The following is a 24,350-nucleotide window of genomic DNA, read 5'->3' on the forward strand; positions in this document are numbered from 1 at the left end:
AAAGCAAAGGAAGTATGTGGTTAACGGTGCATCTGAGGGGTGAATAAATCACCTAGATTGTGGCTCCATTCGTGATATTTCATACTCGTGTCTCTTTCTTGCGTCGTCCCGTTCCACAGGCCTCCCAAGATGGTCCACAGATCTGAGCTGATTGCTCCCAAATGGGTGATTATCATGCCAGCTCCCTGCTCCTGGGTCCTCCAGGCATGTCTGCAAGAGCCCTCGTCCAACTCTACAGGTTAATTGTATTCCTTAAGATTCTCATCCAGCTTGATCTCCTGAAAATTGTGTGACCCTATTAAAGACGTTATTGAGAGTGGTTAGCCAGAGTTAGGGCTGCCGTGACACTTCTCAGAGTTACCTCCTTGACAAAATAAGGTCATGTCTTATTTCTCTAATCAGGGCTGCCCAACTTACTGTGTGTTCACACCAAACGCGAATTGGCACATTCGCGCGGACAGTTTCCAGACAAAGTCGATACAAACGCACGAATGACGCGAATTTTCAGTCGGGCGGCGCGGAAAATTCGCCATTCGCGCAAGTTGAAAAAAAATTCAACTTTGGCGAAAAGTTCGCGTTAAGCTCGGCCACGAAATTCAATCAGCGTTGAGGTTGTCCTGACGTCACTGCTGACATCACTGCTGACTGTGTCACTAGATGGAGGACAAGTTGATTGTGGCTGTGTGTGGGAACCCGGTTCTCTATGACACTGCTTGTCAAGATTACAAGAACCGATTGAAAAAGTTGATGTCCATTCGCGAAATCCTGTCACCGATCCTAGCTAGCAGGTCGTCAAACTGGCCAGTTGTCATCCGAAAATACCGCTGGAAGCGGCAGTTACCCAGACGCAGCTCCTGGAGGAGCCGGTGAAATTCACCGAGCTGTGCTCGCCTCCGGATGGTGTTGTGAACCCAGACATGACGGCGTTTAGTTTTCCGACATATTTCGGGCTTCCACAGCAGGTACGACGCAGCAGTTCTTTGAATATCCATGTTGAAATGGCGGAAAGAAACGTTGCTGGAAATAGTCGCTACTCGGGCAAGAGAGCGAATTCGTGCGAGTGACACAAATGAACACAAAATGATCTGGCGGTCAAATAACGCGCTTGGTGTGACACAGTTAGAAAAGTATCAAATTGCAATTACTTTCATCTCTGCTTTGCTTGCAATTTTGTGACACATACAATTTTTAAAATGGTATTTTGACACAGTTAGCTTTTAAAAATATTGTCAAAATATTCAGGTGTGTTGTTGTTGTTGTTGTTTTTTTCAAATTAATTTCTATTAATCTGACAGCCCTAGTGGTAGCCCATCTGGCAGATGTCAATGAATCCCCAGTGTTTCGTGAGGATTACTCTTTGGCAAACGGCAAGTTTGTTGTTTCTATTGTTGTTTTATCGACGCCAACCCAAATTTCATCAAACGGGGTCACAATCTGTGGTATCTTGATTGGTGTTACAACAAAGTACCAGCGGCTGTATCGATTAGCTAAGGTCGTACCAATTGACCTTCTGGGTGCTGCTCGTTCTTATCAGGACCCGTTCTTATTTGTAATCAGTGTTTGTTTGTTTTTCCCTGCAGTTATGAGAGGAGCTCAGAACTCAGTGAGCTGAGGATTTCCTTGAGTTGACAATCACTACCCTTCACTCGAAGTTGAATAAAACTTCACCAGTACAAATAAGAAGCAAATATCAAACCACTCTTTAAACAAGCATAATTGGTACAAGTTCTACCAACTTTGCTGTCGCAAAGTGTTTAACATACCACAGTGTGACCATTAAGCGAATAGTTTATAAGCTATAAACGCACTAAAATGAAAGTATAGATATTTACATCTGAATCTGTGAAGTTACTATGAGTTTAATACAAAGGTTTGTTATTATGAGTGCTTGATTTCAGTTTCTATATCCTCGAAATGAGTGTTTCTCAACCAGGGGTCTGTGGACCCCTCGTGTTTCAGTGGGCATGCACCATTCATTTCTTAGTCATCCTTTTATTGTGAAATATCTGCAGGGAGGTGTTGTGGGAAAACTCATTAACTGGCAAGGTTCAGGTTAGCGCTTGAAATTAAGCTAATGTTGCAAAAAAAAACGAAGAAGATGACTAAGTGCAGTTACACAAAGAAGAAGACAACGTTTCAACTGGACAAGATGGAGAGATGGCTCCAATTTAAGAAAACAAAACAAACAAAAAAACTTGTTTCATACGAAGTAGACCCTGGGCTACCAGAAAAGAGAGAGGAAACGGCAAAGAGAGACTTTATCAAGGGGGGGTCCTCAGGGGCAAACTTGGAGAAAGAATTCTGCTGGGATGACTTGGGAAGACTGGGAGAGAGAAGACTGTTGGGGCGACTCCTGGGAAGACTGGGAGAGAAGACTGTTGGGGCGACTGCTGGGAAGATTGGGAGAGAAGACTGTTGGGGCGACTGCTGGGAAGATTGGGAGAGAAGACAGTTGGGGCGACTGCTGGGAAGACTGGGAGAGAAGACAGTTGGGGCGACTCCTGGGAAGACTGGGAGAGAAGACAGTTGGGGCGACTCCTGGGAAGACTGGGAGAGAAGACTGTTGGGGCGACTGCTGGGAAGACTGGGAGAGAAGACAGTTGGGGCGACTCCTGGGAAGACTGGGAGAGAAGACTGTTGGGGCGACTGCTGGGAAGACTGGGAGAGAAGACAGTTGGGGCGACTGCTGGGAAGACTGGGAGAGAAGGCTGTTGGGGCGACTGCTGGGAAGACTGGGAGAGAAGACAGTTGGGGCGACTGCTGGGAAGACTGGGAGAGAAGACAGTTGGGGCGACTGCTGGGAAGACTGGGAGAGAAGACAGTTGGGGCGACTGCTGGGAAGACTGGGAGAGAGATGACTGGTGGGATGACTGGGAAAGAGATGACTGGTGGGATGACTGGGAGAGAGATGACTGTTGGGATCAGATCTCAGTTCTATAAAGCCAACCAAGAGAATATATGAAGACATTGTCCAGCAAAACAGTAACTTTGGAGCAGTTACCATTCTGTTTGGATAGAAATATTACCAGTTCATTTATTTCATCATCAAAAATGCAGACAAATAGAAGAAGCGCTCGCCTTCAAGCAATGGGTTACTATGCACCAGATGGACTACCAGTTACCTGCTACAAGGAAACCCCACTGGGAAAAAGGAAGAAAAAGAAGATCAGTGACACCCATGTGGTTGATGACGTGGGTCCCCTCAGTGGCCCTGAGGAAAACACTGATGTGATCCCCGCAAGTAAGCCCAGATGGAGGAGAAGGAAGAGACCTGTTGAGCTCAGTCTCTTATCCCACTGCATGTTACACTTTGTGGTACTGTGCATGGGAATATTGCACTACTGCACCCACTACAGCATCAACATGGTGCAATTGAAGTTGCAGCAGCAACAGACATCTTTCAATGAGGAGATGGGTCAGTACATGCCTGACGCTGACTCAATCCCAAACTTTGCTTTGAAGTCACTGGGTGCCAGTGTGGTATCGTGTAGTCCCTCCCAGACTCATGATAGTCGGGAATCAATCCTGGGCCTACACTTCCCCTGGCTACCTAAAACCCAGTCATGGGTGATACAGGGATGCAAAAAACTACTGCAGGGTAACTGCTGGGCCTTCCCAGGCAACCAGGGCCACATGGTCATCTCCCTGGCCCAAGCAGCCACCATAACCCATGTGACACTGGGCCACATCAGTAAAAGTCAGTCCATGGATGGCACCATCACAAACGCACCGCGGGAGTTCAGTGTCCATGGTATGACCACAGCAGATGAGGAAGGAACCTACCTGGGAAGATTCATATATGATGAGGCGGGCCCTCCACTTCAAACGTTCCGCTTGACGGGAATAAATAAAGGGGTCTACAGATATGTCAAACTACGGATCGAGAGCAACTGGGGTCACCCTGAATATACGTGCATCTACAATTTCAGAGTTCATGGAAAAGGGGATCAGTAACTTTCAGGAGTCTTTTTGCACAATGAATCCATGAGTTGGAAAAAAAAGCCAGCGGACAGTTGTACCTGATTTGGATCATTGTTCGCTGTGGCGAGCTTTATGTCCTCATCACTCACAGTGAAGAATTTCAACACTGACCTGGACACATGTTTTAATTTGAGTATGGACTGGATCGCAATTGAATATTCTCAACTGACCGTAGGCATGGCTGTGAGAGCCAATGGTTGTCTATCCATATGTGTTAGCCCTGCGATGGACTTGCGACCTGCCCAGGGTGAACCCTGCCTCTCGCCCGAAAGCCGCTGAGATAAGTTCCAGCCCCCTGCGACCCTTAACAGGATTGGTGGAAGAAAATGAATGGATGGACTGGATCCACTGGGCCAGGGTTATCCAAATAAAATTCTAAGTCTTAAATAAAGTCTTCAAGCTTGGGTCCAGAGGCCTATCACAATTTTTTTTTATGACCATTGATTTCACTAATAGGCCTAAGCCTTCATGTTAGCCAGCAGTCAAGGTGTTGATTAAGCTTCAGTGGAATATTTAGCCAGTGGAAGTAGACTTCAAGCTAGTTGTATCAGTGTCTGTTTGGTCAACAATAAACTTTCAGATCAAATGAAGTAGCCTACATTTCAATATTTCAACAGTATTTATTGTCTTTTTTCCACATTATCCTTAAACATATTGTCCAGCAGGGGGCCACAAAGGTCTTACAATGCATTCAATAATATCTCAACAATTATCAGTCATTTCTACATTAACATTAGATGTGACTATCCTTTCCTGTTTCAAGTAAGCATTTTGCTATTTAGCTGCACATAACAATACAAAATAAAAACCTGAGAGCTTGATGAAAAACCTATGCTCCTTTAAAATCAAATGCTGAACTACTTTTGACAAGTGCGACCATCTCAGAGCATATCAGGCACACGGAGGACATGGAGGCAGAATAAACATATACGAGTCCGTCCACTCGTCGTTTAAATGTTCAGTTCTCACTGTCTACCTTTCTCCTCTTTGAGCACGCCATCTTTCTCTTGAACCATGAACTGCGTGAATTTTCTTTCCTTCACCCTCTCGACTACGGCCTGCTTTTTCCTTCTGTCAATCGCAGTGTTAAGTCTGCAGCGCGAGCGGGCAGCAGTCCCACAGAGCTCGCAGCTTTGACAGCTCATGCTGCATAGCGCAGGCATCAGCTAACGTTACTGGTATTATAATACTGAAACAAAATCATAGCCTGCCATAAGTGTATAGTTGACTTAAAATGTTTAACATTTTTAGAAACATAAGCTGTTAAAATCGCTTGGTTACAACTTTTTATTCATCATTATTATCATTATTTACGATTTGTCTGGGTCTGGTGGTGACGTCTATTGGGTCTGGATCCGGACCGCGAGCTGACAATTTGCAACTGCTGCACCATGCCTTTCAGGTGGGGGCTTCCTGTCTGGTGCCATTTGCAATGTGTGAATTCTATAAGGATACATACATGCCGAATGCATGCACGCTTGCCCACACCGATACACGGTGTCTTTTCTGTACTCCACGTGCCCACACACTAAAAACAACAATGGCATACTTTACACATGAGTGTAGAAACGGAATGAAATCCAAGACCGATGGACATACCATTCTCTGTAAGAAATAAAACTCTTGTGAAAATGAGGCTGCTGGCTTGTTCTTGGTTCCGAGCTCTGCTTACAAGCCTTTGTCATTGTCCTCAAACTGGGCAGGCTCAACAGGGGGATGAAGTTTGAAGTGTCTGATTTGGATCTTTCTTCGTTGGGGTTAGCTTTATGTCCTCATACTCACAGTGAAGAACTTCCACACTGACCCTGAATTTCAACAGAGCATGACCGTGTCACGTTCTGGCTTTGATGACGATCATTTTGGTCCCCCACACAGCTGCAATTTCCAGCTGTCTTCTGGCTGTGTTAACTTGCTCGGATTCTGCTAATTTGGTGTATTTGTCTCGATGTATGTGTTTCTATCACATGCATGTAGAGTACGTGTTTATATTGGGGCTTTTTCTGGTCTGTTTTGTGACGGAGCGTACGCATGATGTTTTATTTTAAAATTTGACCAGCTATGCACCTGGATTCTGGTCCCTGGTGGGGCAATCGGTCGTAAGAAATTAGGATAAATTAATAATGCTACGTCACAGGTTGGTCACTGCCACTTCACATAATGACTGTATCTCAAGCATGCCTAGATTAAAGTGCTTCAGATTCTAGTAAAATATTAACAAACCTTAACCTCCATGGGTGGATTTGCTCAATTTCATAGTCACTCTCAGATCACAGTATCTAACATGCTAACGGCGTGCTAACGGCCTAGTATCATTTTAAGATGTTAAAATTTATACACGACAATAATTGACAAGCTCACTGCTACTATTAGAATTTTAGCATGCAATTGCAATGCAGGAGCAATTCGGGGTCCAATCTTGCGGTAGGATACTTCAGCATGATTGCTGGGGGAAGTGAGGATCGAACCAATGACCCTTTAATTGCAAGACGGCCACTCTACCTCCAAAACATGCCGCCCACATATAAATAATTCAAAGAAAATCCTTTTTTGTTTTTGTTTGTTTGTTTTTTTACATTGCATATGGTAACTGCCTTTTCCTTTGAGCAGTGCTTTGTGTCCTAAAAAAAAATTCCTCTGTACTTCCATTTGCACAAGCGGGAAGAGATAATGACTTAGGTTTTTTAGAGGAATTCTCCATTTAATATCAAATTGAAAAAACTAAATGGTAACAATTTTACAATGCCAACTTGGCATAGCCACGTTTGACATGGTCATAGTTTGTCGTACTGTCATGGATGCATCAACAATTATAGTAATTAAAACAGTTTGCACCACAGGGGGGCGACGGTTATAAAACAACCGAGTCTAGTCGGCAGAGAAGGTGAACTATTAATTTGTCACGACATGACATTTTCAAGAGAAAAGGAGATAAATATAGCTGAGTATTTGTATTTTTTGTACAAAAAAATAAAATGGCGGCAGATTGAGATGTGGCTTCTTTGCCGCCTTTTTTGTTTTGACGTACAGCAAAGATATGTTTATTACGCAAGCATCACTCGGGTGTATTATAGGATGAGAAGTTCACATCTCTTCATCAGCATCCAGCAGACTGCACCCTCCCCTTCCCTCTCCCCCCCCACCCTCTCCAGCTATACCCCAAAGGGTCTCGCGAACGCGCACGCGTGCGAAACTGCGTGGGAATGGCTGTTTGTGTGACCGAGGGGGTTGGGCCGTGCGGATCGAGCGGTGAGCTACATGAGTTTGTAATGTCCGCCATGTTGGCCATGGCGCATTGAACCGGGGAGGAACAGCGGAGTACTAGAAAAAAAGAGACCGACAGAGAGCGACCGAGACCCGGGCCTGCCCCGGCTCTGCTCGCGCCACGACGGACCTAAGCCTGCTCTCAATCGACCGGCTGACTCCAGGAGACCGTCACAGATTCATCCATGAGAACTAGAGGCCGACCTGCTGTTATTTTTAGCAGATCGAATAGATTTATGCTGCATCTTTTCATATAAAAAATGAGTAAATTGTCGTTTCGGGCACGGGCGCTGGATGCTAGTAAGCCCCTACCCGTCTTCCGCTGCGAGGATTTGCCAGACCTGCACGAATATGCCTCTATCAACCGGGCAGTACCGCAAATGCCGACTGGGATGGAAAAAGAGGAGGAATCGGTATGTTTTTTAATTGCAGACCGAGTGGTGGGGGATCAGTTTAGTGGTGTTTTCACACCAGCGGCGTCGCTATGCTGCCTGCGCAAGCTTGTGCAAAATGGCCACCATAGCTACTCCTTGGTGCACACGACGGATCTCGGTGAATACTCAGAATTATGACCCCGTTCTAACTCGGGTGTCACCATTGGGGTGTTAGCACTTGATATTTTATCGGCGGGCCGTGTTGTGTGCTTTTATTTCACTTGAAACCGTACCAGATAGCACAAAGAAGTCACGTGACTTATATCTGTTCCACCATTTTGTTGACTTTCTCCTCGGTGAAGGCAAGTGGATGTAGCGGGTAGGCCTCGGACAGGGTGTACTTAGCGTTAACGGATGCCAGGGGGAGACACTGAGCCTCAGTCGGGGTTTGACAACTGCTGTGGCGTGTTGACAGCTCCGGTGCTGCCATGTGTACTGCACACACCGGAGGAAACGCGGGGGGGGGGGACCTCACACATCCTGCCCTCCATTTAATCATACACATGTAGGACTCCATGTTGTGACATGCTTGTGACGACAGTGTGAACTCTAAGCTTTGATGAGGACTACTGGCTGTTGAGTCCACATGTGGTCTGACTTTATTGTGTGTGTGTAGCTTAAATAGCTGTACGGGATTAACAAAAAAAAATCATGAAGATGACAAAGTCCACATTAAACAACAGACTGTAAAGACAACAAATGGGACAAGTCTATGTCGTACCAGAGTGATAGTTGGTTGCAACTTATGTGCCTCTTTTTCCCCCCGTGTGTTTTATTAGCAGTTGCGACCGTAGTGGCAGACTTCTGATTGTGTGGCCTCTGTTTTGAGGAGTTTCTATGCTTTTGCAGACTGCAGAGTTGCTCAGCTCTTACTCAACTCTCCAGATGTTCCTCCAGTCAATATCAGTCATTTTAGCGTGGGGTTTGGATTTTGTTTCTCTAAAACGTCAGGATGCTTCCTAACTATTACAGTGCATGGAATATGTAATACTTAGCCCCATGCAATTGCTACTAGTAGTGTACAGTATTTCTGTGACTGTTGACACATGGACCAACTTTCGCTCTGCTCTCCTGTCACAATAAAAGTAGTGAATGGAAACATTTTCTGATCCTGTATCAGTTTAGTGATCTTGCCTTCAAAATAAAAGCAGCAATTCTCTATTATTATTACGGTTTTCAGTGTCTTTTTCTGAGTAATTCTGATTGTGAGCAGATTCATGACTGATTCCTTCATGAGCTTATTGGCATTAGCTAAGCTAACACCACTCATTTGTGCAGTTTATTCGCTTGTGCTTCTCCTGTTATTTTTTTTCTAGCTTTATGCTAACCTCCTTACTCTTACATGGAACACCCTGGTCTCTCTACTTGCCTTTTCATTACTCGCCAGAATTTGTGACTCTGCATTTAAGCATGGTAGGACCCTGTTGGATTATAAACTGAAATCCAGGATTTGAGACATTTAAGTAAATGCACATTCTTATATGACATTGATGCCACGAGTTTTTTATTTCATTGAGCTGACAAAATAATAAATGACTTTGATGTGTCAACCGACAAAACCCTGAGTTGTTAACATCCCCAGTACATTTTTAATGTTACCCAGGCGCGGATCAATGAACAAATGTGGGAATGATTGGCAAGGCGCTGGTTGATAGAGGATGCGAATCCATACTGGATCCTCTCACCGCTGTAGTTAATTGACGTTTCCTTGATTAGCTGCTAGTAGACGGCTGTTCAGTGAGTGTTGTCATTGTCGCTGGACGGTTCATTGTTACTGTCAGTCATTTGGAAAGCATTAATGGAGCTGTTAGCCATTGTTGGTAGTTGAGGAAGCGTTAATGGAGTGTGTGAGTGTTTTTCTGTGTCGGGCTTGCTCCACTGACCTCTCCTTAGTCACCCCTTCAGCAGGAGAGCCTCTCTGTGTTGCCGAAATGCCTCAACAGACACAAACATAAGGAAAGCAAAGACAGACCAGCAAAGTCAGCAGAATTTCTGCCCCCAGTCAGCGGCCCCCCCACCGCCACCACCTACTGTACACATACACACAGCGGCATTACATAACAGAGTGACAAAAGAGATAAAGAGGACAGTTTTACTACAAGGCTGTGCATGGCTTAGCTCCCTGACCCACATCTCATCCGGCATCAATGGATTGTTGCCGCTCTGAGCTGCCTGAGTGACCACATGCTGGGAATGATTAGAGGCGAGTAAGCATGCCCTGGTGGCGATGAGGCTCTCTCGTTGATGAATGGGAAGGCGTGTGTGTATTTAGTACACGCTTTCACCTGTTAGTATGGTTCCGGTCAAGCTCGCTGTAGCAACGGTCTGACCACTTGACGTCGCCTTGTCACTGAGGCATGCAAATCCAGGAGGGTCGACAGTTTGAAATCGGTTCATGGTGCTCCCATCTGTAGTGTGAATGTCTTGACTCAATCCTATGTGAGTGTTGTAGGATTTAGACTAAATGAAATAACTACAACCATTTTTTTCCCCTTGTTCGTGGTCTCCGATAATTTTAAAACTGTGTAGACTTTAATGTGGACACATGGTGTCCTCCACTATCACCACAAGACAAAGTAGGGTGTGGTTGTGGTGTTCCAGAGATTTGTGCAGTTTTGCCAAGGTGAAATACTGCTTGGCAGTTAATCCATGTATGTATGTGTGTATTTATATGATGGGTAATGGCTCAACGTTGATATACTCTGTCAGCAACATGGTGTTTGTTTTTGCGGTATGAATGATGTAATTTGGATGTTTTGTGGAGGTTTATCAAGCGTAACAGTGATGGTTCTCTCATCAAATACCTCTCGTAGCTGACTCTATCCAGATGTAAAGGAATTCATCGGTTGTCTTGTCTCATGGCGCTGCAGCATTTGCAGGGTTTAAAAAAAAAAATTATTTTGTTTGTGTGTTTGTTGAAAGGTTCTGTCTTTGACTCACTGAGCAGATTGCCGCCTTCAGGACTGACTTGCCTTCCTCCAGTCAGCATGAGCCTGAAAACACCTGCTGGAGGCCACACTTTTGTTTCCATGGCAACTTTTATTGGAGTCATCTATTTTTCTTGGGAACATTTAATGGGAGGAACGCGTGGTACTGTGAAAAATAGATTTTCATTTGTCTCTACTTTCTCTTGACAGAAAGCAGCAATGCCACTGCGAGTATCTACATTCCCAGAACATTTTGTGTCACAAGAACAAGCGAGTTGGAGGTTCAATTTAAGTTTTCTGGGGCAGCAAAATTGGTTGGATCTAGTCTGTAACTGAGAGGGTTCAGCTTGTGGGATCACTGCATGTCTACTCAGAGGCAACATTGAGGTTCTGTTGCATTTGTGTCTGCAGTCCTCCTGAACTCTTAACCCCTCTTAGTTCTGTGTTTTACATTGCCGAGAATAATCAGTGTTGGAAAGATGAATAGGCTTTTGCAGTTATAATCGTTTTGATAAGAATTTTGCTTGAAAGACTTTTGCAAGAGGTTTAAGTGTAACCTAGCATACTCGTTCCTGTGTGCCATTCACACAAGCCCCTAATCCCCATTTCCCCAGTTCCCTAGCTGAGGAAATGCCAGGCCGTGAACTGTTTTTGTGAGGATCACAGCTGCAAAAGAGCAGAATACCTTTAGGTCAGCGATGGCTCAGGGTAGTCTGCTGCAAACTGCCAAGATGTTATCCTCTACAGAAGTGTACAAAGGCAGCTGTGGGCTGGCTCAATTTCAATTGCTTCCTTACACACACTCCTTATGCAGTATCCTTAATGCACAAAGCTCAGGGTTCACCAGCATGTCACGCAGTGGGGTGCACAGAGGGTGGGTTTTAGCATGTGTATTACAAACGATCCCCTGCATCTGGTTGGCTGTGTATTAGCTCATGGAGTTTACATAAGGTCATGTCACATCAGCAGGCAGTTTTTTGGGTCTGTTATGAGTCAGATCTGGCTTTTCACATGCATCCAGACGAGATGCGTTGACTGGGAAACATGCGGCCTTTTGAATTCAACCGTATGAACACGTGACCTGGACAACACTGGAGGACCATCTACCGAATTATAATTGTCCCAGGTCGTCATGGCTTTGTTTGCCATCTCCCTTTAAATAGCAGGGGGACAGCTATGGTACTGTTGATGCTGCCTTCTGTACCCTGAGCTGTGACTTTTACTGTAGCCAGGTGGGCATTTCTGTCTGGAGAGAATGGTGGCAGTCGAACACACTGCCCAGCTTTTATAGTTAACAATCTAATAACAATCTGTCAAATCTTGGGCTTATATACAGATACCATGGTTGGTTTGTTTGTTTTCCTCAGCTGATGGAGGTATGTCTCCAGTCAAACATCAGGAGCGATTTGGTTTCTCTGGCTCAGTCTATAGTATGAGTAGTAGTATTTAATCCCAAGCAGACCAAAGACAGGAAAAGCCTCACTGCCTCCTGCCAGTTAAAACTGTGTCTGTTCATTACGGTCAGAAGTGATACATGTGAATTTGCATATAGAGCAGAAAAATTAGGTTTAATCACACGTGGCCTCTCCAGACGCATATTGAGACGCATTCTAATACCATGTCCAAACCCCCATACTCCACTTGTGACGGGAACACCAGGGATGCATGTTAATGTCCCGTCTGAACAGGGTCTTTGATGAAACTGTGGTCTGTCCTTGTTTTTGCCAGCTCAATTTTCCTCAGACTGTTCTTACTTCTGGTCACACAACCATTCCAAGAGGCTGTTGCTGAGTAATGAGAGTGCACACGACATTTATGAATGTAAGGGACATACACAGAATAAGCCTATGAACATTCTGGCATGGGTTCCAGGTTGAGTTTCCTCCAGATGCCCCCTCCCACACTCAGAGGATGGTTGGGTGCAGTTTTATAGAACAATTCTTTCATTTTCAATCTCTCTCTGTAACTCAAGATGCAGTTCATTTGAACACAGATGTACAGTAATTGTTGCAATCATTGCTTAAGGCTTGCAGTGTGTTCCAAATAAAATTATTTCCTTTGTTCTCAAGAACGCTGTCAGGCTTTCATTAAATAGAGAGCTGAGGGAATTGCAAGTATGTGCTGAAACGCGAGCAGCTTTTCCCACATCGAATGTTCAAATTTGTTGAGAACCCAGTAACTGTATTATCCAGGGATGCCCCAATTAAGTGTTTTGGGGATGATCCAGGTCCAAGTACTTGAATGTTGACTGTCCGCCAATTGGATGTCCAACATCTATAATGGCGTTCATGTTGATTAAATATGTATTTACCACTGAGCAAGAGCCTGAGGTTCTTTCCTCAACATCGAGTTGTTCACACACATAACTTTGGAAAAGGGAAGTAAACTGAAGTTACTTCAGGAGTTGAAACTGATCGGCAAACTATTATTTGAAAGCGAACGTTTGTCATTTTTAACCAGCAACAGCAATTCTCAGCACTTGTATCAAATGAGAGAATGTGATCCGTGTTATTCAGGATGTGTTTGGGGGCTGGAATGCCTTGACAATGCTTGAATTTATTACGGAGTTTTCAAGGTTTGAAAAGTGCTTTAAATAAGTTGCTTGAAATTGCATCAAATCTCTGGGACACATACTTAAACTTCATTGCATGTCACCCTTAGAAACCTGCCATACACACATTTTTGTCTTATTAGGAGGAAGACAGCAGGTCAAGAGTAGACGCCTCACAAAATTTGAACACATCATGCAGAAGCTGGGTTTAAACCTGATGATTCTTTTTACTTAAAGCTCAGTTTTCCAGTCATAAATCCATAATACATGGTTTTCTTCTTAGGTCTCTATTCAAATTTTAAAAGTTAATAACACGCTTAGCCCATTAAGGTGGAAGTAAATGGCAGCCGTGCCAATGTGCAGTTATGTCTCATAAGTTATTACAGCAATTTATGGCATCATATAATTCTTATACAGACTTGTTGCATGATGTAAGCATTTTTAACCGCTGGAGAATTGAAAAAAGGGGTTTAAAAAAAAAAATCCCTCCTGAATCCGACATTAAGATTCCAAGACCTTGAGAAACACCTCAGATATCTTCATTCTGTGAGCTGTTATTATGTATGGCACAGCCAGGAGATGCCTCGAAAGCTTGAAAATGTACCCTTAAAATGGGCTTGAATCTAAATTATGAAGTGCTGTTGGAGCCCTGTCTTTTTAATGATAATGCTAATTAGCATTGGAGTGTGACTAATCCATGCATGCCTTATTGCAGCTTATACAGACCCTTTATAGATGCACAGTTTGGTCCGTGACCCCAAAATGTCTTTGGTAGGATCACGGGGAACTGCTGGATAACAGGAGGCGGACGGTGGATTTGTGGCAAGAAAAAAAAAACGAGCAAAAAAATGTTTGGCTGGACAGCAATTCTAGACAAATATGGCACTTTGTTTTTGCATGCTTGGAATTTGTTGAATCCAGTTGTTTGTGGAGAAATTTCTTGTGATATTCTATTATCTGAGCATTTGTTGTGGTTCTGTTTACATCTGAGGCTAACGAAGAGCAAGCGGTTGCCTTAATCACCTGGGGTGAACACTTGAACTTTGGGCCCCTGGCTCCTCAAGGTGTGTTCACAACCATCCAGTTGCGGCGTTGAGTTATTTTCTTGGTGTATGTGTGGTACAGCACACGTACGGTACTGATTGGTTGATAAGCGTGCTGGTGGCAGATGGTTCTCCAGACACATGCTGTGTTCTTCCATACCAGCTCATAACTCTGACATGGTTCTCCAGTTACTGCACACACAGCTCCTCTTGGGTTTTGGATTGTCCTTGGGGCCCCATCTACTGAAGCCCCCACACGAACGTAGAAGTGTCTTACTTTTAATATTTTCTCTCGTTAAAAAGAAACAAAACTTGGCTGTGCACTGACAGGATGACGATGACTGTTCTATGTGCCAGGTCATTGAACGCTGACCTGAATCTCAGCATGCAGCCAAGAAGACAGAGTTGTGAAAAGAGTTTGTAATGTGATAAATAAGTAGGAGCCCTGTTAAAATAGTTGTTAGAGCAAGATGGGTCTCAGTTGGACTGGATTTACCATCTGTTGCATCAACTGATGAGAACAGACCTAAAAAGGCTTTGTACCATGCGTGAGCTTCCATTGGAAATAAGCTGCAACATCTCCTCTACAGATGTCTTTGTGGCTCTGATTCTGCATTCATTAATACAAATGATCATAAAGGTGGTTTTAACATGAAGTTTTGCTACAACCATGTTGGTGTGGGATTGTACTTTGCATCCCAGTTACTTTGTTTTTTCCTTCCCAGCCGTCTGTTTTGGGTTATGTAATGTGAAAACATTGTGTGCTTGCTGAGTTCAAGAGTCAAACTGACTCATTTGCCAGCATCCTTGCCTCTGCTTCCAAGTTGGTAATAGCAGCAGATTGGGTGCTGAAGCGTACAGGTATTTAATCTATGGTTGCACAGCTCAGAATGAGCAGCCGAGGTTTTGTAAACATGCCCTTTTGACAGACTTGTTGGTGACAGACCTGTGTACTCAGTACAGTGTATCCTGAGAGCCCTCCACCACAAAGTCAGACCCCGCCCCTCTACCAATAACCAATGTCTCTGTAACACGGTTTAAAGAAAGTGAATGCCAAGAGAATATATGCACCTGGACTAGCACGCACATTTGTTTCTACATACATAGTTGTGTTAATCTTGTAATCAAGTAGTGTAATCATGTAAAAATTGTTTTCTGTCTGGTGTTTCATAGTTTAATATTCACTTTGCCATGCCAGTGTAAGCATATCTCTGCAAAGTAAGTAACTCATCCAAACCAACAGAGGGATTTCTGGGAAAACATGTGAAAGTCTGCAGAATGCCTTAAATTTGCAGACAGTATTCTGAACAGCTGTCTCTCCCCCCCCCCCCGTCTCTCTTCCAGGAACACCATCTTCAGCGGGCCATCTCGGCGCAGCAGGTATACGGCGAGAAGAGGGACAACATGGTTATCCCCGTCCCCGAGGCAGAGTGCAACATCACGCACTACGAGTCCCTCTACCCCGGGGAGTTCAAAATGCCAAAGCAGCTTATTCACATACAGCGTGAGTAGCAGGGCAGCTGCTGCAGGATTATCCTCCTCTTAGCTGCGTTGGCTGCATGTGGGGATGTTGTTTCCATGTGGATTCACCAGGTGTGTTTGGTGATTTCAGGATGCTGATTGAGTGATCAGGGTGTGTGAGTAGGGGGATATAAAGGAGCTGCTAACTATTACTTAGCATGCATCGTTTGTGTCGGATTAAACTCTAAAGCACTCAACAGCCTTCTTCTGTGTCCAAAGACGAAATCAGTACTATCGGGAAATATTGAGCGCAGTAATGGGTTCCCTTTGTGGGAGGACATCTGTATGTTTAGCACCTGTTACTCTTTGGTTTTTGTTGTCCCAATAGTGCCTGACAGGATGTGCACTTGAAATCATTACAGCGCTTTCAACCTGAGAACCAATTACATTTATGTAATGGAAGGCAGTTAGACATTGAATAGACAGCACTTGAAGTGAGACCACTGTTGGGTTTTGTTATCACACCTGAAAACAGAGATGTGGGTCTGGCAGGGAGAACGTTGCAGGGGTTTTACAGGTGAAAGCAGACCTATCAAGCCCTTTTATTGGGGTGCTGGTGATCAGCAGGTCATCTCCAGGTTTCAGTAATATTATTTAGGTATTGGTACGGTGAGGCTGGCCAACAATGTTTTGAAAGAACAAGTCATTAGCAAAGAAAGTGGTAAAATATGTTTTATTGGCCTTGATTTGAGAAGGCATACATTTTTTCCCTTAAATTCAGCTAATGGCCAAAGCAGCTGTAAAACTGTCATGCATCCCTACTTTCTTTATTTTCCACCTGTTACAAACTTTAAGTTACTTTCCTGTTGAACTGATGCTGGTGATGATGGGCCCCAGCAGGCCTCCAGGTTCTGTCCTGAGTACCAGTAACACCCTGGACAGGCCCCAGCAACGCATCACCCCCCACCCTCATCCACCTCCGCTGGCTCTTTATTACGTCCTGTATGTCATTCAAAATCCTACTACTGATACCCAAAACCCTCCATTCCCTTGCACTCCAGTACCTGTCTGCCCCAACGCACCCCCCCCCCCCACACACACACACACACACACACACAGTTTTTGGCAGCCACTGGTTCTGCAAGTTGTCCCACTTTGAACAATGAGAGGTCTGTAATGTTCATCATTGGTACACTTCAACTGTGAGAGACAGAATGTAAAAATAATCCAGGAAATCACATTGTATGATTTTCAAAGAACTTATTTGTATCATGGTGCTAAAAGTGAGTATTAGCACCTCCAAACTAGCAAGAATTCTGGCCCTCACAGACCTGTTACTGCTTCATTAAGAAGCTCTTCTATCCTCCACTTGTTACCTGTATTGATGGCACCTGTTTGAACTTGTTATCTGTATAAAAGACACCTGTCCACACCCTTAAACAGTCAGACTGCAACCTCTCCACCACGGCCAAGACCATAGAGCTGTCTTAGGACACCAGGGACAAGATTGTCCACCTGCACAACACTGGGATGAGCTCCTCCACGAGAGGCAAGCAGCTTGGTGAGAAGAGATCAACTGTTGGAGCGATTATTAGAAAATGGAATAAATACAAGGTCACTGACAATCTCCCTCCACCTGGGGCTCCATGGAAGGTCTCACCTCGTGGGGTACAAATGATCTTGAGAACGGTGAGGAAATGACCCAGAACTACACTGGGGGTGGGGGGGTGGGGGGGGGTGAACTGGTCAGTGACCTGAAGAGAGCTGGGACCACAGTAACAAAGGTTACTCATAGTAACACACTACATTGTCATGGATTAAAATCCTGCAGTGCTGGAAAGGTCCCCCTGCTGAAGCCAGCACATGTCCAGGCCCGTCTAAAGTTTTCCAGAGAGCATCTGGATGATCCAGATGAGGATTGGGAGACTGTCATGTGGTCAGATGAGACCAAAATGGAACTCTTTGGTATAAGGGTTAGAGTTTTCTTGGATTTTTATTGACTTATTTATATTTTTACTTCCTGTCTCACAGTTGAAGTGTACCAATGATGAACATTACAGACCTCATCTTTTTAACAGGGACAACTTGCAGAATCCGTGGCTGCCAAATACTTTTTTGCCGCACTGTGTGTGTGTGTGTGTGTGTGTGTGTGTGTGTGTGTGTGCGTGCGTGCACACAATGTCCAAGCTGGAGTGCTCATTTTGAAAGCCTGAAACAAGCAATTCTAGTAACGTCTTAACATATAAAGTTCGTGATGAGCATAATGGTCCTCTATACTGCTCTGGTTACAGTGACGACCAGTAAACACGCTTCTCTCTCATCCACTTGCTGATGGATTACAACTGACAGCCACTTAAGCCATTTTACCAGACTAATATGTTACTGCCTGGAGAATGTCTTGCCCTTGACTGGAGCTTCTGGCCAGACTGACTGGTCAGGCAAAACCCCCAAAGCCACAGGAAATATTAATAATGAGCAAGTGGCTGGTTCAGTTCCCAGCCTGGAAGCTGGTGCTTGGCCTCGGGCTCTGATTTGTAGCAACAGGGAAGGCAGAACCAAATACATTGTTTTGACATGATAGAAGGTTTTTTAAATTTTAGTTCTGCAGCTAGACAGGAATGACTTTAATGAAGGATTTACGAAACACACAAATAAAAGTTAGCTGGTCCACCTCACATACCAAAATTACGAACTATGTCCAATATGCTGCCATCGGGGTGGGTATTTAGGGTCAGATTCTTTTGTCACCTTGGGCGTATATTATTGTATATAATGATTCAGCAATAGTTGTCATTTCTTGAGATAACTTTACAGTGCTTCATCACATTTAACTTTTGTCAGCAGCTGCTGCACAGCTTCTTCTCACTTATCTTGAACTAACTGGGATGCTTCCCTCTGCTCTGAGCTTCCAGGTTTATGTCCGTGCCTGCCGTGAGAAAACTCAAAAATATAGATGAGTCTATTTTGTTGCTTTGCTTTCATCAGACTTTGTTTAGCATCGCATTGCCCCACCTGAGCTGAACTATGTCACAGTATCAGGATCCCAGTGTTGCCGGCAGTAAGACTGTTTACAGTGGTGGTGTTTGGTCTCGCCAGTCCTGGTGCTCTTGAATGAATGCAGGCTGTCCGTCTCTCCGCTGACTGACTGCTCTCCATCTCACAGCTTTCAGTCTGGATACAGAGCAGCCAGACTACGACCTAGATTCAGGGGATGAGACGTTTGTGAATAAGCTGAAGAAGAAAATGGAAATCACCGCCCTGCAGTTTGAAGAAATGATAGACCGTTTGGAGAAAGGCAGTGGACAACAGGTATGTCTCACCTTGATCGGGGCAAACACTGATATCTCTGGCTGGGCATGTATTTGGAGGAAGCATTCACACCTGTAGCTTTATTGCTCTGTGGTCATTTCGATGCGTGAGTTAAAAAGTGGTTGCGTTTGTCTCTGTGGTCATTGTGTTCTGTAGCGCTCCGAAGCTGTGAACAAACACCATGTGCAAACAAACACGTGTCATTGGCCAGAAATCTTCTCTCCTCCAGACTCTGGCACATGAGCTCATGTGCAAAATGTTAAAACACTTCTGTGGTCCTGTTCTGCACCATTAATTACATCATTGCTCTTTCACTGTTGAAGTGTCCTGGACCAGGGGGGGACTCATGAAGGACTTATTAATCAATGTAATACAAACGCCACCCACAGGAAAACCTGTCTTGCCTTTACTGCCATGGAAATAAACAAAAGCATGTACTTCTTGGCCGTGTGTGTTGGGAGCTCTGCTTACATTAATCATATTTTTTTTCACACCATTCATGTGCCATGTGATTCGCATGGTCCTGTAGGAGCTGTCCTGTAGTTTTGGTTGAGTGGCATAAATGTATTGTCACTGTCAGGAAGGAAAAGCCGCTCGGATGAGAGAAAGCGGAGACCGTTTCTGAGGGATCTTGGCAGGCTTGTTTTGTCTTACATTTGAATGCTGTTGCTGTCTTAAGCCCAAACACATCAGTCTTTGGGGGAAACTTGAATTTCCCAGGGGCCTGGTGTGAACACATCTCTCAGGAGTCAAGAGCGTTCCTTTTTCCTGACAGTTGCTGGGATGTCACAGTTGTTGGTTTGCCTGTGTTCCTTTGCAGTTTGTCAGTCTCCAGGAAGCCAAACTGTTGCTGAAGGAGGACGATGAGCTGATCAAGGAGGTGTTCGACTACTGGAGCCGCAAGAGAAAAGTCTGCAAAGGTGGATCCCTCATTCCCAACGTCAAACAGGAGAAGAGGGATGGCTCCAGCACCAGCGACCCCTATGTGGCCTTTCGCAGACGGACAGAGAAGATGCAGACCAGGAAGGTGTGGCCACAAGGATGAGACGCTTTTCAGCAAAACTTGTTGTTTTGAAACCAAAATGACTCAATTATGTACTTCTAGATCAGTTAGTTTTTGAAAGACATGGGGAATTTCTAAGTGCTTGGGTGCAGCAGCCTGATTTTACACACGCAAAAGTATGAGGTATTTCTCTAGTACGGGCCACTTCTGATGTATACGACCCCTCCTTGGGCACATCCAGATTACAGGAGCTGGTAACTATTTAAGTCATGAGGACTATGTTTTGAGAAACCTTTTAGCTTCTACCTTAGGCTATCAGAATAATTCTGATATTCCTTATAAACTCTTTCTCCTCGGACGGCTGCACCATTACTTTAGCCTTTTAGAAAAGTTAAATCCCTGGAAAAGTTGAAATACACAAGAGTCACATTTGCGTGTTTGTGTGACTGGAGCATTACCGTTCCTCTTTAAGAACCGAAAGAATGACGAGGCTTCATACGAGAAGATGCTGAAGCTACGCAGGGATCTAAGCCGAGCTGTCACCATCCTGGAGATGATCAAGAGGAGGGAGAAGAGCAAGAGAGAGCTGCTGCACCTTACGTTGGAGATCGTGGAGAAGCGGTGAGTGGGTGAAATCGGGGCCCAGATAGCATTCAGATGTTGCAAAGAGTTGGGCTGTGACTGTTAGGCTTGTCTGTCTATCGACTACCTTGTCAGGCAGCTGCCTTTGCAGCGATTAGAGAGGCTTCCTCAGAGGGATGGAGTAGTGTGTAACGGCATGCTTTGGTTTTCACTTAAGGTGACAGACGCTGCAGATATTTATTATGGGGGATAATATATTGTTGCCCTCATTCTGTCTCTCCAGGGGTGTTTTGGTCTGGTTTCTGATAAGGTTTAAAAACAGCACTGCTAAGCCTTTGAGAGATGAGAAAGGGTTGGACTTCCTACTGGGGGTTTTGTTTTTATTTTTGCATTTCGAGTGTTACTGTTTTTTGGATAACTTTTGTTGAATTAAGCTTTTGTTTAATTTCCAAGATGCAGATTGGGCGACTGTGCAGTTCTGGCAGAAGTCGACCACATTTGTGTGCAGTCATGCTTTGCTGCTTGTGTTAATTGGGGGCACAGTTACACACACTTTATTGCATGAATTATCAATTTAGAGTTGTGGTTTTTGTTGTTTTTGTTTTTCGTAGCGTCTGTGGCTTCAAGAATCTGTTTTCCAGTCTTTCAGATATCGCCTATGTTTGTGTATCATTTTGGGATTTTTTTTTTTTTTATTGTCAAAGCGCGACATGGAATTGTTCGTCTCCCCCTCAACGGGAGCCATTGCAATCCATCTAAACATGACATCCGAATGGAATGAATTTCCTCTGAAAGTAGCTGTCAGTGTGAGCTTAAATTGGACCCTTCTCCTTGAAGTGCCTTTGATTTGTAGTGACATTTCAATTTCCTCTTGTTATCCCGGCCTGGTTTCTGGCTGTGCATCACCGCCAGTGTTCACTCCCAGATTGGACCGTTCTGTTCTCAATAGATCGCTTCTCTGTTCCTCTTCATGATATTATGCCGCTTTAGAGTGACCCAGGTGCAAAGTGTGGTGTGTGGAGCCCATCACTCGTTTGTCCTGGGCTTTTCCTGTTTCCAAGAGGGAGATTCCTTTGTCTGCTGCCATAGTTCTATGAAACAATTCAAATGTTTCAGAAGTTTAGATTAAACACTTATGTAGAGCCGAATAAGCTGCATTTTAAGCCTTTCGGTACAGATGTATGCAAAACAGGCCTGTTTGAGAACAAAATTAAGTTTGATCTGAATTTAAAGGTTAAGGTTATTTTAACAGATTCATGCTTGGGATGTCTTTGATGGGAATCAGTTCATTTGTAATTGTTTGTTAACCTGCTTTTTGTCCAATCACCAGTCATAAATGCATTTATTGGTGACCTCTGTTATTCTTTAACATTGAATCTATGGCTCCGATCAAAAGCTGCTCTGAGCCATAGTGTTTTACCATCTTCTCTTAAACTTCTTCCCTACTTTCTGTGTCAGGAACACGATGCCAGACTTTGGCAGCGAGGTGATGGCAGAGGCACTGGCCCAGCGGGCTCTGGTGAAGCCTGTCTACACCATCCCCATCTTTACCCCCTCGAGCACTAACCAGTACAGACACCAGGACCACTTGGACATGAAGGACTACAAGAAAGTAAGACAACACACCTCCTTCCTGCTGTTTCAACATCTGGAGCAGTATAGAAAATATTTGTCACGCTTATCAGCTGTCGAGGATTATAGGTGTGTTAACAGAAGAACTGCCTTTTTCCTTCACTAAAGTCAACTAATATATTAATGCTGGCAGGAAGGAGAATTTGAACAGACCTGGTGTTGAAATTAGTCTTGGAAATTTATATCTAAAGCCCCTTTCACACTGCACCATGAACGCAGGTCTATGTGGGTTTTTCAGCATTCTGAGGGTCGACTCTGCATTTCGACCCACGTCCACCGACTCGCCAAGCGACCCAGGTGTTAAGCGGCTCGCCTGCAGTGTGAAAAAGGCAAACCGCATCGTCTCAGGTTTCACGCAACCTTCCTGTTGAATCCTGATTTTGGCACTGTGCCGCCTGTCAGGCTTCACCCGTAGCTTCTTTTCGGCTCCCTTCCAGATGAGCCAAAAACTCCATCCTCCTTCGCTGCATTAGCGCTCGGACATTTTCCAATCTGCACCGAGTTTGTAAGCTTTGCAAATGAGACAACATTGCATTGACGTCCATGTTGTAGTTTGTTTACCTCTCAGTGTTCCGGCACACGTTTATTCTGAGATGATGACGACGTTGTCAGCGCAGTGACGTATGAGAAAAAGACAGGCACGCAGCCCTCACAGCAGGAGTTCAGACCTGGGTCTTCTGGAAGCTTGAATGCGCCCTGATGCCGAGCAAACGTGGGTCCAAAAACCCACGTTGGCACGCGTTTTTCAGTGTGAAAGGGGTTTAAAACAACATTTTGTTACTAATCACTTGAGTCATTACCATTCTCCTGGAATGCAACAACAACGTTGTCCTCTCTGAAAGACGAGGCCAGCAGCCAGGTCCACTGCGTGCCGTGAGGTGGACAAGCAGCATTTGTCAGGGACTGTGTGTATCAGTGTTTTTATCAGGCTCGTGGATTGCCCTCATCTCTGCACCACTCTAGTCCAGTGTGGTAATGAGCGTGCTGTCACTGAGAGGGTACGGCTCATGATTTATGTGCTGAGTTGCCGTATTCATGTAGCACTTCATTACACAGCTCAATGGTGAACTCTGTCATCTCCTCTCATTATAATTTAATTAGCTCCAGTGACCAACAGCCCTTCCCTCCTGCCTAGAGGGAGGCAACCATTTCCCCCCTTTGCTCTCCCTTTTCCTCTACCAGCTGGTTGACTTTTCCCTTTTGCTGTCCAGACCCTCCTAAAATCTGCCCCTTCGTCCCTCATGACTCCAACTCTAATTTCTTCTATTGATTTGATCCTTCACTCTTGGGTCCTCGCGTCTCTGTTTGTTTTGTCTCCGGCGCTGAACAAATGAATAGGATCTACTACTAATCCTAGTAGAGTTGGAGTGTGTTTAGTCAGGGAGGGGTCATCCCACAGGGGGAAGCTTGGGTGAACAGTGGCGTGGGGTGGATTAGGGTGGGGAGGGGGGAGCTGCCATCTGGTGAGGCAGCAGCATCTGGCACGTGCTGCCATCTGCATATCAATGCCTCTTTTCCTCACTTTTGTGTTTGCACACACTCTTTACCCAGGCACGGACCGCCAGCACTAGACTTCAGGGCATGTTTTCATCTCTACATTTTGTTTTTTGTTGTGCAGACTGCAGTCTAAACATCTTATTCCTCACCCTCCCCTTCCTTTTCCCAGCCGGACAAGACAGAAGTGGTGCGAACCAAAAGGAAATACGAAAAGAAACCCAAGATCCCTCCTCTGGCAGTCCCCCAACATTCAGGCCCGTCTGTGTTCAATCCCAAGGACCTCAACCAGTACGATTTCCCCAGCTCAGACGAAGAGCCTTTCGCACAGGTACCGTCCTTCCCTGGGCGACACAGATGTTGTTTGAATTTACTTAACCAATCAAACTCTAAAAATCTAATTTGACTTGTAACTTGCGTATGAGTTTTTTTTTTCCTCTCTAAGCTTTACACGTGCTGTCATTGACTGTGTAGATCCATTCGGGTTCATCAGAAGCAGAAGAGGAGAACGACCCAGATGGCTGCTATGCGTTCAGGAGGAAGGCCGGCTGTCAGTACTATGCTGTGAGTGCCCTCCTGTGACTCCTGTGCTTCTATTTTTATTGCCAAGTGCAGGCAGGCCAGCCTGGCTGCCCTGGCTGTGGGTCTTCTACTCTCTGCTGGACAGAACAA

General features: G+C 44.8%; 1 protein-coding gene across 2 annotated transcripts in view; it reads left to right on the top strand.

Moving 5' to 3' along the window:
* The window catches only part of LOC147241366 (enhancer of polycomb homolog 1-like), a 37,342-nt gene that overhangs the window by 843 nt on the left and 12,149 nt on the right, over positions 1-24,350 (top strand). The window contains exons 2-9 of one of the 2 annotated variants that reach the window (XM_086191649.1): positions 120-238; positions 15,542-15,701; positions 18,822-18,967; positions 19,788-19,994; positions 20,443-20,591; positions 22,011-22,164; positions 23,851-24,009; positions 24,153-24,242. In XM_086191649.1, coding sequence (XP_086047775.1) covers positions 15,602-15,701; positions 18,822-18,967; positions 19,788-19,994; positions 20,443-20,591; positions 22,011-22,164; positions 23,851-24,009; positions 24,153-24,242 — 1,005 coding nt within the window. In that variant the 5' untranslated portion in view covers positions 120-238; positions 15,542-15,601. Of the gene's footprint in view, positions 1-119; positions 239-7,058; positions 7,656-15,541; positions 15,702-18,821; positions 18,968-19,787; positions 19,995-20,442; positions 20,592-22,010; positions 22,165-23,850; positions 24,010-24,152; positions 24,243-24,350 lie in introns of those variants that run through there. The other variant, XM_086191648.1, reaches the window with a different exon arrangement.

Source organism: Aulostomus chinensis, chromosome 21 (genome assembly GCF_037954235.1).
Source record: "Aulostomus chinensis isolate RoL2024-O1b breed Wild chromosome 21, RoL_Achi_v1.0, whole genome shotgun sequence".
Lineage (NCBI taxonomy): Eukaryota > Metazoa > Chordata > Actinopteri > Syngnathiformes > Aulostomidae > Aulostomus > Aulostomus chinensis.